The 14,196-nt window shown below is 48.3% G+C and overlaps 1 protein-coding gene across 1 annotated transcript; it reads right to left on the bottom strand.

The window, feature by feature from the left end:
* Nucleotides 1–7,171: 7,171 nt before the first annotated feature.
* On the bottom strand, nucleotides 7,172–13,896 carry acad9 (acyl-CoA dehydrogenase family, member 9). Its single transcript, XM_084441020.1, has 18 exons — nucleotides 13,497–13,896; nucleotides 13,183–13,276; nucleotides 12,876–12,977; nucleotides 12,691–12,797; nucleotides 12,507–12,607; nucleotides 11,828–11,906; nucleotides 11,514–11,688; nucleotides 11,327–11,400; nucleotides 11,062–11,137; nucleotides 10,891–10,961; nucleotides 10,673–10,792; nucleotides 10,377–10,505; nucleotides 10,170–10,249; nucleotides 9,830–9,956; nucleotides 9,636–9,713; nucleotides 8,874–9,002; nucleotides 8,224–8,296; nucleotides 7,172–7,957 (listed from the first exon to the last, which is right to left on the bottom strand). The coding sequence occupies exons 1-18, from the start codon at nucleotides 13,677–13,679 to the stop codon at nucleotides 7,857–7,859; spliced, it is 1,899 nt and encodes a 632-aa protein (XP_084297146.1). The 5' UTR covers nucleotides 13,680–13,896; the 3' UTR covers nucleotides 7,172–7,856.
* Between the last annotated feature and the right edge of the window lie 300 nt (nucleotides 13,897–14,196).

Here is a 14,196-nt window from a genome sequence, read left to right as displayed (position 1 = left end):
AAAGCCAGGTATGACCGCCCCAAAGCCTTCAGACTGCCACATTCCAGGAGCGGCGAGGAGTCCGTTCATCTAGGTAAGAACTGTGTTCCTTGCATGGTCAGCTGTAGCATGCTGACATAAACAGCTCACCTGAATGAATCATTTTCTGTGCCAGAGTATATGGCAGCAACACCATAGACTGGCATCATTGTTCATCAAATTTCCCCCCTCACATTCTTGGGTTAAGTAGCGGTTTGTAAGTGTTTGAGGGTTCCGTTTTCAGTGTTCTCTTTGTGACCATTGTGCTGTGTAGAGGGAGACTGAGCTAATGAGTTTCTTGTGTGGAATCTGTGATGGCAGGGGCTACCCCAGACTGTGAGGCGGCGAGATCTGGTAATCCTTCTACACATCTGGGACTGAGCTGCGGTCGGGCTGGGGTCCTCACTCTTATCTTTTAAGAGATCATTATGCTCACGGCTTCATGGGGTGTTGCATTTATCATTGTCTCTGGCTGCTTTCGAAGCTTTGATAACGTGAAGGCCTTGTGAATTACACAAGTGTCATGAGGAATGTTTAAAAAGTATTTGTCTCTTGTGAAAAGCTTTAATTGTCCTCTGAAGGTGGTATCAAGCATATGGTGCATGAGCTGAGAGCAGTCTTTGAGAAGGAAAACCCCAGAACCAGGTCATCCATCAAGAGACGTGTAGATCCCACATCAATGGATTTCAAGAGGTCATCTGAGCTGAACTGTGCAACAGGTGAACGTTCTTTTCTCAAAACCCATTCACTGAATAGAAATCAGAGGGTGCCCTCTTTGGAGCACATTTCACATTGATCGTTGCAGGAGATGCAACAATATGTGAGCTGTATTTCACCTTGTTATTGAACCCCTATGTTACAAAAACAATAATGTGAGCTGTATTTCACCTTGTGAGTGAACCCCTATGTTACAAAAACAATAATGTGAGCTGTATTTCACCTTGTGAGTGAACCCCTATGTTACAAAAACAATAATGTGAGCTGTATTTCACCTTGTGAGTGAACCCTTATGTGACGGTGGAGCCCAGAGCCGCCACCACAGAGGTCACCGCCAGTGAGAAGGTGTCTTCCTCTGCAGCTCTGAATGCAGGCTCAGCTCTCTCAGAGGCAGAACAGCAGTGTGGCCGCAAAAGGTGTTGGCCACCCTCTCTGATACGACACAATACCGTCAATTAATACCATGCCATTACTACTTAGCCTTACTGTACTGATATCTTTATTTCTTTCATTCTGTAAAGCAGTTACATTTGCTTGTATGAGCACATGCTATATAAATAAACTTGACTTTGATATTACCCTACATAATCTCATTCATTAATTTACAATCATGAAATAGCACAACAATCCGCTAGCATCTCCATAATATACATGCACACTGTATCTGTGTGACTTTCAGATCAGCGAGTGGGGTAGAGCAGGACCTTCAGCCAGGAGACTCTAAGAGCACTAAAGCTGAAGGCCCCCAGGAGCAGGAGATGATGGAGACAGCCCCGTCTAAGCCAACACAGGAGAAACCGGCCCTGGACCAGTCCTCAAAAGCACCCAAAGACAAAACCAGCAAAACAGCTCTCCGTATGTGACTTTGACTTCCATTTTGATGTGTGTAGTGTACACTGACAAACCAAACCTGTCAAGACGAGTCACAAATTATGCCATCCCGCTCACAAACTCGTGCTCTCCTTTTCCTCCCTCAGCTCCCGCGAAGAGCGGCTCTGCTAAAGACCAGAACCTGGTGGTTCCCAAGAGGAAGTCCGTCCACAGACCCGCTCCAGAGAACGCTGCTCACATGGAGAACATCAGGAAGAACGGAGTGGCCTCTGTGGAGCTCAGTCTCATTTATCTGCTGGCAGGTACGCTCTCTTAAAAACAACCCTGACTATACAAGCCATCCCGTTTCCTGTTTACAACCTGCATGTTCATTCAACTTGAGGCCTATTTCCTTTCCGCAAGTTGTTTTTGGTAAAACACAATGAGGGCCAGTTTCCATCATCTCAGCCAGCTGTTTAAGTTTAGATTTATTGCAGTCCTGTCCTGTTCTTGCATGTACTGTGTGTATTATCCTTGTTGTATGTACCGTGTGTATTACTTGGGAGTACAGATACAAGATACAGTGTCCGTTTACTGCCTTCCTGGAGGGGCAGTGCTACCCAGACCTCTAATTGGTTAGCGTACGGCACCAGCATAAGCTAGTCTGCTGCACCATTAGCTTTTGATGTGTCCCACTTAGAGCCACAGTAGGGGATCCTGATGAAAGCCTTCACTATGGGAAAGGCTTGGGTCTCGCTCCTATAATCTGGAGCCAGACCAATCACACACAGCTACTTTACTGGGACAAACATTCCAGGGTTGGACCTATTACCCTGGCCTATCATTATTTTAACCCAGCATCATTTGTTTATATAACGAGGATGTTCCTGTCAGTCTCTGCTAAATTATGGGGCAGCTGGAGATATTAATAGTGTGTCATCCCGCAAAATATGCTCACTAACTGAAATGGATGTTTCAGCGATATTATAGACATGGCACAACTTTTATTATTGCCATGCCTTCATTATGTTTCCCTAAGTGTTTAGCAGTACCTTTCCTGTTTGTTTGTCCTGGGTTAGGAGACAGGTCGCTGACCGACTGCCTGGTCACCTGTTCGCCAGGGGTGTATGAGGGCCTGTGCAACATCACTCTGGACCGGCCACTGATCTCTACGGAGCAGAAGGCTGAGCTCAACCCTCTGGTCATCACCATCCTGTCAGCCAACTCCCTGCCCTCCTCCCCCGTCCCCTTCCATGTCCTGGAGGTACCGACAGCTCTCTTTCTCTCTATTTCAACGCTACAATTTCAACTTCTAACCACCCTTCTTTTTTTTTTCTTCTCCCCGCAGGAGAAGTGTCTGCCTGTTTACTGTCAGTACACGTTCCACAACTTGAAGGCGCACAGGACGAAAGGCCAGGAGCACGGCACCAACGTCTACTTCAAGGACGTGAACGTGATTCTCACCGGCCTGCTGAGCCCCGGGGAGCTGCTGGAGTTCCTCCGAGGCCCCCCGCTGGAGATCGAGGTCCACGACCGGGACAGGAAGGTGGGCGGACCCCCCGCCAGGCCCGCCCTGTTTGGCACCGAGCCCGACGACGACAAGCTGAGCAGCGTGACCCTGGTTGGCGGCAAACGCACCGCCAACAACCCGTTCGGGGGGAGGGGCGAGCTGTACAACCCGTGCGGCATAGCGAGGCTGGACCTCTCCGAACTGCTGCGCGGCCAACGGTCACTGAAGGTGAACCTGCCCATCAGATGCTCCCCTCCACCACAGCTGCTGGGCAGCGAGAGGAGCCAATGGGAGAGGGAGATGATGGACGGGCTAGGCGTGGCTGACCGAGCCACGCGCCAGCCCGTGCCCGTCGGGCACTACTTAGACGCCAACTCCCAGCTCAAAGTGCAGATTGAGATAGCTCACCCCCTGATCGCGGAGAGTAGCAGCGGGGGCGCGGCGGATTGCCCCTTCGGCCGCGTCGTTTACCTCTTCAGATACGACAACGTGTCTGCCGCCGCCAGGCTGAGGTCAGAGATTCTGAGGATCAACGCGGCAGCTTTCCAGCTCGACTCCCACTCAGACCAGACCATTGAGCTGGCCTTGTCCTGTTACAAAATGACGGCGAAGCAGAGGGAGAGCAGCGAGCTGGACACCGTCACAGGGTTCCACATGCTGGATAAGCAGATCCACCTTTTTGTTCTCGAAGGACTGAAGCATAAAGCCATCAAAAGGCTTTGGGAAACGGTCCCTATAAAGTAAGGCAGTGCGGACTCCCCGTTAACGGCTTTCAGCTGTGTTGTGTCCGTGGGCGTTGAGCTGTCGAGGTCACATTCCTGTGTGGAACTGGTGGGTTGCTGTGATGTGTTGCAGGCTGACGGGCGGCGAGGACGAACACGTGACGGCCCTCTACAACTCGGGCCTGAGCTTCTCCAAGCGCCTGTACGACACGCTGGATGTGGGCCTGACGCCCGTGCACCTCCACGAGCCGCTGGAGACCATCATGAGACAGCCTCTGGTCTATGTCAGAGATATGGTCCCCCACACCTGCTTCAAGGCCTTGTCACGGTACGAGCTCATGACCACTACTCATCTGTGTCCACAGTGAGATAGGATAGCATAAGGATGGCATCAGTTAACCGGCTCTGTTCTGCCGTCTAGACCTGACAGAGATGTTTACGTAGTTCCCAGAGGAAATAAGATACACAGAAGAAAGCTAACGGATAACAGTTCCGAGTTATTTTGATGATCTAACCGCTGATAGTAGCTCCCTTAGTAGTTGAACTTGGCCTGAAATGTGGATCATTGTTTAGGTTAAGCCTACTCTGTCAGCTGCGGAAGCTGAGAGGGGCAGTGCAGAACAACCTGTTCCCGTCACCAGAGATGGTTCTCAGCATGAGCAAGGAATTTGGAATCGTTCCTGGGAAGTGGGAGCAGAGGCTGATGGCAAAGACCCAGGAAGAGTCTAGGATGTCCCCCCTGCGCAGCACAGAGAGCGCACTCCGACCTCTCAGCACATACAACAGACAGTACATGCAATGGAAACAACTGCAGCTGCTTAAACATGACAAAGACTTTGTCCAGGTTTGTGGGTCCCACTTAAGGTAGAAAAAAGGGTTTTGGATCAGATCTCATTGAAGTTAAGCGTCATACACCAAATGTGTTGCAGGCCAATATTGAGGATGTGCAACAAGCCAGTTCCCAGGTGCAGAAGCCAAAGGCAGTCATAGTCGCTGAGCAGGCTAAAGACAGGGCAGCCCACAACTACAGTATCCAGACCATGAATACCACCGAGCAGGCCAGGGAACTGCTCCGCAAGCAGATGGCCGAGGTCAGTAAGCTTGGATCAGTTTCAAACACGACACCGTCCATCTGGATGTTTTTTTTTCCCCGGGCCTGGACATGTCGATCCATCCCTCCAGGAACCAGCTCGGAGGTTCACCTACAGCCAGCGGTACCACGCAGCCACGGTGGCCCCCAGGGACGCGGAGGCTGAACGGAGGGCCTCGGAGGCCAGGTCCAGATCGGCCTGGCGCACCCACGACGGCTTCACATACCCGGGCTTCAGGAGCAGCATCGAGTCCAACCAGCACCCCAGACGTCCGGACGAGGCTCGCGTGGAGGAGCTCAGAAAGGTGAGAGTTCAGCCAGGGCGGAGTCGGGTTTCACTGTAGTCCCCGCAGGAGCGGGAGTGTTGTATTTATGGGAATTCCTCAGCAGTCGGGCATAGGGATTAGGTTTTTATTGGTGTTTTCTTACTGGATCCTCTTTCCAGAAGATCCGCTGAGCTTAGGCGAGGGATGGGGTTGCGCTCGATGCGACAGGCCTACGCTAACTGACTGATGGTCGTCTTGGGACGACCTCGTCTCATTCCATTTCGACACACTGTCATTTACTGCCCCCGGGACGGCGTGAGCAAACAATTATGTGTTGCGGGTTCTGGATGTGAAAACGACGTGCTGAAATGTCCGATTCAGCCACGTTTGCCAGAACACTGCATTGGGTTTAGAGTGTAAAGAAAGCAAAGCTCCTGTGTGTTATTGACGCTGTGTCTCCCCCGCCATCAGTCCTGGAGGGAGAACGTGCTGCATGGGAACACCCTGAGCCCCACACTGACACGTGACACGTGGCCCGGGATCCGGCACCACCAGGACTTTCAGCTCTACGTCAAACCTCGTCCTGTCTTCAGTCCTGTACCCCCCGTCACCATCCACCTGGCCGGTAAGCAGCACTCGTTGACAGGAAGTGAACCGGAGTAGAGTACGTTTACTCCGACATTTTCATTTTTGTGAGCATTAGATGTTCGCTTGTAAGTCTCGCTGAACACAACAAAGCCAGCTGAGTCCCGCGGTGTTGGGTGTTTTGTGTGTCTCCCATCCAGGTGAAACGCTGCAGCAGGAGCAGCTGGAGGCAGCCAGGTCCCAGTACAACAGGTGGCTGAGGAAGGTGTTCCCCAGTGGCAGCGCTCCAGCCAGGGCTCGGGTCCCTGAGTTCAGGTGCCACATGGGGGGTGCAGACCCAGGCAAGCTGCAGGACCTGCTGAAGGACAAGGCCATGAAGTACTCCCTCAGGAAGCCAGGCATGGTCCTCAAGGTATGGCTATAGGCATTCTAGTAAGGTAACCCATCATCACGCAAAGATGTAGCTTTTTTTTTTAAACAAAAATTATCATGTAATAAAAACATGATAAGACAATAAAAAAACAAAACATGAAACTTAAATTTCATCTTATATATTCATAATAGGCTTACCTATAATAGCCAACTCCAGCTTGCTTTCAAACTCAGTCCCAGGCCCCATCGTCTGGACGATATACACGTCCATTTTGATTATGTTCATTGACATTCATCTTTCCAGCTACGGGGGCTCTACAGTTTCAGACAGAACAGCCAGTAAAAAAAAATGGGTTGCTGGAGTAATGGCCTGTTGGTAGAATCATGGTTTGTCATTCTGGAACTATTCATAGAATAGGCTACATGGGCATTGCGCATATATAACCATGTAGATTGGAATTCTGAATGCTGCCTTTAGTCAATTTAATGTATTACTTTTTAGTAGGCTTACCAACCAACATAATTGTCATTGAAAAGCCCATCACAGGCCACTGACAGATAATGACAGCTAATCTAGTGGGGGAGTGGTTGGGGGCGGGGTTAACCAGCTACTGTTCCCATCCATTACCTGGCTGTGAGAAGTGTGAACAGCTCTGAATCTTTGAATCTCTGCTTAATGATTTCAGGTGTACCAGCATTCACAGAAGCATATCTTCTTCAAATATTTGCATATGTCAATGCATGGCACATCTGAACGCTTACAATTTACACTTTCATAATCTGTAAAAAACTGAAAAATGACCTTGGCAGACATCAGGACCAAACCTCTGGTGGCAGTCACAATTATGTGATAGAAATCGGCAGAAAACTGAGGTGGTGTGTTAAAAGTGTGTGTGTGTGTGTGTTGCAGCCTGTGCCTGTGCTGTCTGTGGTACAGAGGCCACAGGTCCGAGGTCCAGAGGACGTGGAGAGAGAGAGCAGCATTCCATTTGCTCCCAGACCCTTCCAGAACCACAGCCTGGGCTGGGACCACAACACCATACCAAGACACGACTCCCAGTACCACAAGTTCCACTTCACGTGAGTTGACAACTGACCTTTTATTTTACGAGGAATCAAACCTCAGTACAGATTCTAGAAAAAACATTATGCTACAGCAGAGGAAAACAGTTATTATACCTATTAAACATTTTCTGGGTTGCTTGTTGCAGAGAATTCTGGAGTCAGCGTTCGTTTCAGCACAAGCGGGCAGCCCTGCCCCTGACTGAGGAGGAGCGGAGCATGCATGCCTTTCAGAAACCCCGCGCCCCTGGTGCCAGGACCCAACCCAGAGCTGTCCAGCCCCCGCCGACCAGGAACATCGTGGAGACCAGGACCTACAACGATGTCACCCTGCATGTCCAGTGAATCTTATCATCCTCACGTTAAGGCTCGTATGAGCTCACGCTGTAGTACATAAGAAGCACTTTGGATAACATTTACAAATGAATTGCCCCAATACCCATCAACTGTTGATTATAACCCATGGTCTGTCAGTAAAATACTTGCATCCTTAACATACATATTTCATTAAATCACAGATGTAATAATGGCATATACATTAAATTAACATCATAAACATGTGGCATTCGAACTAAAAAGTTAGTGCATAACACAAGAGCTGAGGCAGACAAGAGCTGGATGGAACTATAGGTGCAACGTTGGTGGCCCACAACACCCAATCAGAGGACAGGAGGCTGATTAACTGTCAGCCGCAGGGGGAGGGCTCAGAATGTCCTGTCTAGTGGGTGAGAACAGACGTAAGCCCTCTTCTCCAGAACCTCCTGAGCAATCTTCTTGATGCTGGCATCGTTGTTTTCTGGGGAATCTGGAACCAATACGCAAACAAGTCGAACTCACTTCACGAATAAGAAAACGTGAAAAGTCTTCGCTCTAAAAACCACATCCCTGAAGAATGTCTGCGAGATTTCAGTAATTAACACGACTTGTGCGGTGTGGATATCACACGCAACACGGGGCAATGTGGTTCGTGGGGTCAACTGGTATATTCTGCAACACATGCACGTCTTTTGTACTGAAACCCAATAAAAATGCAACGGGCTGTTCACAATTACCGTTCTGTGTTATACTTACTGTTCTGCAGCTGACTCAACAAGTAATTGTTTTTGAAAAAAGCTTCGGCGCAGAATGTGTTTGTGAGCAGAACCTAGAAAAATGGAGAACACACCCTTACACTTATTTCATCAAGCTCTGTATAACGACAACAGCATCATTTGGAAAGAAAACTATTATTTTACTACACATTATTATTTTACTACACATTAAGTAAAAAAAAGAAAACTATTTTTACTAAACGTTATTAAGTAGAACAAGAAAAGCACAGAAACAGCAGGGAGCAGCAAGCAAGTATACACAAGCACTAGATTCTGTTAAAGGAATGTGCCTGATAGGCCCTGACATTTTTCTAAAACATTTTCCTTTAGAAAACTGAAACCATTTCCACAATGCAGAGCCAGACACGACAGCTGGCAGGGTGGCTTGATTCTCAGCCATTTAACATTTTTATAACAAGCCAACGTGGACTGTGCTTCAAAAAGACCAGTCCAGTCTAGTGTTACTACAGTTGGACGATGAGTATCTCCAAAACTAATGTTGCCACTTGCCAGACTAAAGTCTAGACTTGACCACTTCAGTCAGGAGTTCTATGCTACAGAAGTAGACACGGAGGACTGCAGTATTGGTGCAGTGCAGGTGTGTGTGTGTGTGTGTGTGTGGTGTTGTACCTCGTGGTCGTGGTTCCTCAGGCCGATGCTGATGGAGCGGCTAGCTCTGGACAGGACAGCGGTCATGGCGTACAGGTTGATGAGGATGTCTGCCACTCTCTTCAGGATGAGCTGCTCATCCACTATGGTCTAACAGCAGAGACACAGACACAGAGCTTCAGGCCATCAGGGCGGGCTGCTATGGCAGATAAACAAACAATCATAATACTACAAAGCATGGAGCCTTGGTCTGAGAACCTTTCACAAATCAAATCATTACTATCATTTCTAATTCATTTCAGCGCTGCACAGAGCACAGACTGAGTCTGACTTTAGTTTACCCAAATACAAAGCTTCACATGAAATAGATATGAACTGTGGTTTAGTCACACAGGAAAACAGGATTCGGACATCTGAAGTGTTTCCAAGCGGTTTATTGCTGCTCCGGCGGAGAGCTGATTACAATAGCATGGCCCCATAGAAGCTCATTTAGGGGAAAAGGCCTACCTAGGGCCAGCTGTCTAGCAGATGAACATTACCTCAGCCCAACAGGAAGAGAGGGAGTTGGGAATAGGTCCCAACTGTACTAAACCGGCCCTGAATAATTAGGCCCCTAGTCACTATAGAAACAAGCTGCAATTGCAGTCGTGTTCAATGGTACCGTTGTCCAATGGAATTCCCAAAATTTGGAGTGGGGAACGACATCCATTCACATTTATCCAAACAAGCATGTTTGATAGTAGCTATAAAAGTGAAGCAAAACCGGTAAAAGCAGCACTGTACCTTTCCGTATCTGTACAGCAAGCTCTGCACCGTGTGTCCGAAAAGGACAACGTTCTCTTCGAACATCTTCGTGCTATTCTGCAGAGAAACCGGCCAAGACGGCAAAGCACTCATCAACATGCTGCTCTTGGAAGCACAGCACAGAACGTGACCGCCTGACGTGACGGTGTTGACACAGGTGGCGGAGAGCCTACCGCCATGCTGGGGTGCACCACGCCGTCTTTTCCCGTCAGGCCCAGCTCCGCCTTCGCTCCGACGGCCATCTTCAGATTCTTCCCCAGCATGCTCATGATCAGCCCCATGTTGCCCTTTTTCATCTCCCTAGAGCGAGTTAGAGGACAAAGAGGGCAGGGTCTCCGTGACTGCACAGGACGGGTTCTCCACCCGGGGGTCTCCGTGACTGCACAGGACGGGTTCTCCACCTGGGGGTCTCCGTGACTGCACAGGACAGGTTCTCCACCCGGGGGTCTCCGTGACTGCACAGGACGGGTTCTCCGCCGGGGGTCTCGGAATCAATAAACGTACAAAACTTACTTGATTCTCCCCGTCAAGATTTTGCCAGCATACTGCATCCCCGTCAGAGCAACGTACATCCTCAGGATCTCATTGGTCCCCTAAAGAAAATGGGGTTTATATCTCTGCTTAAAGTGGACGTGTGCCCTCTGGTGGTCACAAATAGCATTGTTTGGCCATACAGCAACTAATCCTACTGTATTCCACTGCTGAGATGAACATCCGTACCTCAAAGATGAGCAGGATGCGGCAGTCCCTGAGATAGCGCTCGTAAGGGTAGTTCTTGGTGTAACCCAGGCCTCCGAGGACCTGCAGAGCCTCACTCACACACACCCAGCCCCCCTCTGAGCTAAACACCTGCGCACGCACGCACAAACACAAAACACACACACGCACAAACGCACGCACGCACAAACACACACACACGCCCACACACACACACACACACACAGGAATGTTAGACAGCACAGCAACCCTAGGATAAACCTTTAGACACCCTTTTCTTGTCTTTCTCCCCCTCTCACCTTGACCATGGCGGCCTCTAAAGAGCAGTCTGGAACCCCAGGTCTGTCCATCATCCCAGCCGTCAGGTAGGCCATGCTCTCCATCACAAAGGCATTCTGGGCCATCACTGCAAACTTCTCCTACAGTGGGTAAACGGGACCAGAACATTCTATGATGCCAGTTCTCGAGGAGGATTCATTCGGAGGTTCAGGGTTCAACTGAGTGCAACCCTCCTCACCTGAACCATTCCAAATTCACTCAGCTTCTTGTTGAACTGCTTCCTGGTGCAAGCGTACTCCGCTGTCATCTCTGCAAGGGGAGTAGAGACAAGCGCAGGATTCTCAGAGGAAGTTCCATCTATTTACCTATAGAACACGCCCAGAAATCCCTGACAACGGAGAAGTCTTACCTATCAGCTTCTTGATCATTCCAGCCCCAGCACTACCCATGCTGAATCTCCCCGAGTTCAGAATGTTCATCGCTACCTGTACAATGACAGATATACATGCACAAGACGCAGCCGTGACACTTTTGGTTTGACAAATCAAACCAATCACAACACTGAAACGGATATACAATGGTCTCACACTGAAACACTGTTAAATGGTGAAACGACAACATGGAACGTGTTCTCATTTTTGATTACTGAGAATGTGAATGGATGGTTGAGTTACCTTAAATCCACCTCCAACCTCCCCTATCACATTCTCCACTGGCACTGGGGTGTTGTCAAAGGCCACTTCACAGGCTACGAGACAAAACCAGTTACATGGAGGACAATGGAAACCCACACAATCTCTGTCAAGAGAGGAAATAATAGTCCTGCGAAACAATGAACAGTTGGTCCAGGTGTGTTCTTACTGTTCGAGCCTCGGATGCCCAGTTTGTCTTCAGGCTTGCCGCTGATGATCCCTCCGAAGGCCCTCTCCACAATGAAGGCCGAAATCTTGTCTTTCTTCACGCCGTCTTTGTCCACCACGTCCGTCCTGGCGAACACCGTCATAACGTCCGCCATCCCCCCGTTGGAGATCCAGATCTGAGAAACGGATCGAGTGAGAGGTCTCTCCCAAGTGCCGTGTGACCGTTTCGAATGCAGTGCAAATCACAAAGGATAGCCAACTGACGGCACTATCAGCGGTATTTGGGGTTCACTTGCGGGTACTGATGTGCCTTACCTTGGAACCATTGAGCAGGTAGTGTGTCCCGTCTTCAGACAGCGTGGCACGGGTTTGAATTGAGGCAGCGTCGCTTCCACTGGAAAAACACAGATATTGCAAATTGCAAAGGACCATGAGCATGACAATAAGATATAACAACGATACCCTGGTTTTTAATGGTTCAGTCCACAACACTTCCATGTGATGCCAGGATTATTAGAGTTGTCTTTAGATAGGAACTTATGCTTATTCTTATGCGTTCCATTTGGCCCGTGAAGTTGTGGTTTACGAGATGCTACTCGCAGTTTTTACTGGAACGCCCCTCTCGACTTGTTTTCTCCACTTGTGAACTCATACCACTCCACCCTACCCCCAGTTCACTCTGGAAGTCATGAACAAGATGGGAGCTCCCTGTGTAACTAAGTTAAACTTTAGTAATACTGTTTTATTAGCATTTTTGTCTTATATATGCGTCTCATTAAATCAGTCGTACACACAGTATTCCACAACTGTTGCAAAATACTGCGTAGTGTGTTGTTAACTACTGGTTTGGCAAACAAAGCTAGTTAACGTCCATCTTATTTCCGAGCTGTTGTTGGCGTCATGGGTGACGTCGTTCTCCACAGGCACAGTGAATGTGTCGTCAGTTGGGTAGATATGTGGGACAGTGAGATTCCAGGCTGGTTTCAAGCCCTACCTTCCAGGTTCAGTCAGACAGAAGGCTGCTACATACTCCCCCGACGCCAGTTTGGGCAGATATTTAGCCTTCTGCTCCTCATTCCCAGCAATCAGGATCCCCTACCACACCAACCACAACTGTATCAACCTCTTTACTGGCTAGTTATGATAAGAGATGGCAAACATGCTTGTTGCAGGTTTACCTTCAGGCCGATGGCTTGATGGGCTGCCAGCGTTACAGCGATAGAGCCATCCAGAGAAATGATCTCTCCTAGACGTGCGTACATGGTGTTGGACAGTCCCAGGCCCCCTGGAAACAGACAGCTGCAGTGAGTTACGCAGAAGGCGAGCAGAGAGGACGGCATGCCGGGTCATGGTATGAGCTTACCGTATTCCTCAGGCACCTGGATTCCAAACAGCCCGAGCTCCTTCAACCCATTCAAGGTCTCTGGCGGGATCTTGGCTTCATGATCAATTTTCTTTGAGTCAACTGAAATAAAAGGTATTTCTTACTAGATGAACGACAACTTGGCTTCATTGAATAATATCTTGGGATGTAAAATGTGGGTGCACAACATTAACACTGTCCTGATGTTAACAACGTAAAATATTCTTGACTAATTCCATAACATGACTTTTGATAATCTGATAAGGTTTTTTTTTTTTTTTTTTTTTTTTAATTCTTGAATTCTTACCTTCCTCATTGAAGAACTTCTCCACAGGTGCTACAAACTGATTGATCTCCTCCAATTCTTCATTCCCAATCTCTGGATAAGGGAACACCTCTGACTGAAAGAAAGATCGATTCTTCTTTAACAATCTTCAATACCAGTGCTAATCCTCTCCTAGACGACTAGAAAATTGGGACACTAAATTTCTGCTACAAATAGTAGTTGCTAGATAGCTAATTAACAGTTAGGCTACAAGTTATGCATACTGTGCTGTTTTATTTGCATATCGACTGACAATTGACATTCATAATTTCATATTAAAGAAGAAGGTGACTTACCGTGTTTACTTGCCCCAGGAAGAGATCCTTGGCGTAGGCTAGATTCCTTACATGTGTTTTGATGGTTCGATGAGGATATAAGTGACCGGTAACATTTTTCCCAGTTCGCTGGACATTAGATGTAAGCAAACTCTTCCCGAATTTTACAGATTTAGAAAGAATAATAAGTCTATTTACATTCATTGTCCTGAACTTGTAGCCTCGCTTCACCCTTTACACTAGCGTATGGGTTATACGTCCTTTCACCTAATTCTGTCGCACATCGATGACGTTTTAACGATGTTGTATAAAGCGTCAGCCAATATCTTCACACCACTTGTCACCAATTGTGGTTAAATAAGAATTAGAATCACTTTCTTGTCTTTACTGGTATTTACTAATCTTTCTTACTAGTCTATATTTCCACGTTTCTATATTTCCATTATATTCGTGACTTTATTAGCCTATTGCTGTCTGCTGTTTTTCTGCCTTGGCCTATATGCCTATCTTTCGTCTGGCACCGCCCCCTGCCCCCTCCGCCTATGACAAGCGGAGGATTTACAAGCCAAACCTACGATGGATAGAAAAGGGCAGAAGCCCTGAGCTATCCTCCCAGGACCCAGATAATCATCATCACACCACTTGGTGGCAGTGTGTACTCGGCGAAGAAGGTCGATATCAGCCCAACCTTATTCATCACCGAGATTACAGAGCTGCATTT

The sequence above is a fragment of the Borostomias antarcticus genome (assembly GCF_949987555.1).
Source record: "Borostomias antarcticus genome assembly, chromosome: 7".
Taxonomy (NCBI): domain Eukaryota; kingdom Metazoa; phylum Chordata; class Actinopteri; order Stomiiformes; family Stomiidae; genus Borostomias; species Borostomias antarcticus.
This window is presented reverse-complemented; position numbering and strand designations above follow the sequence as displayed.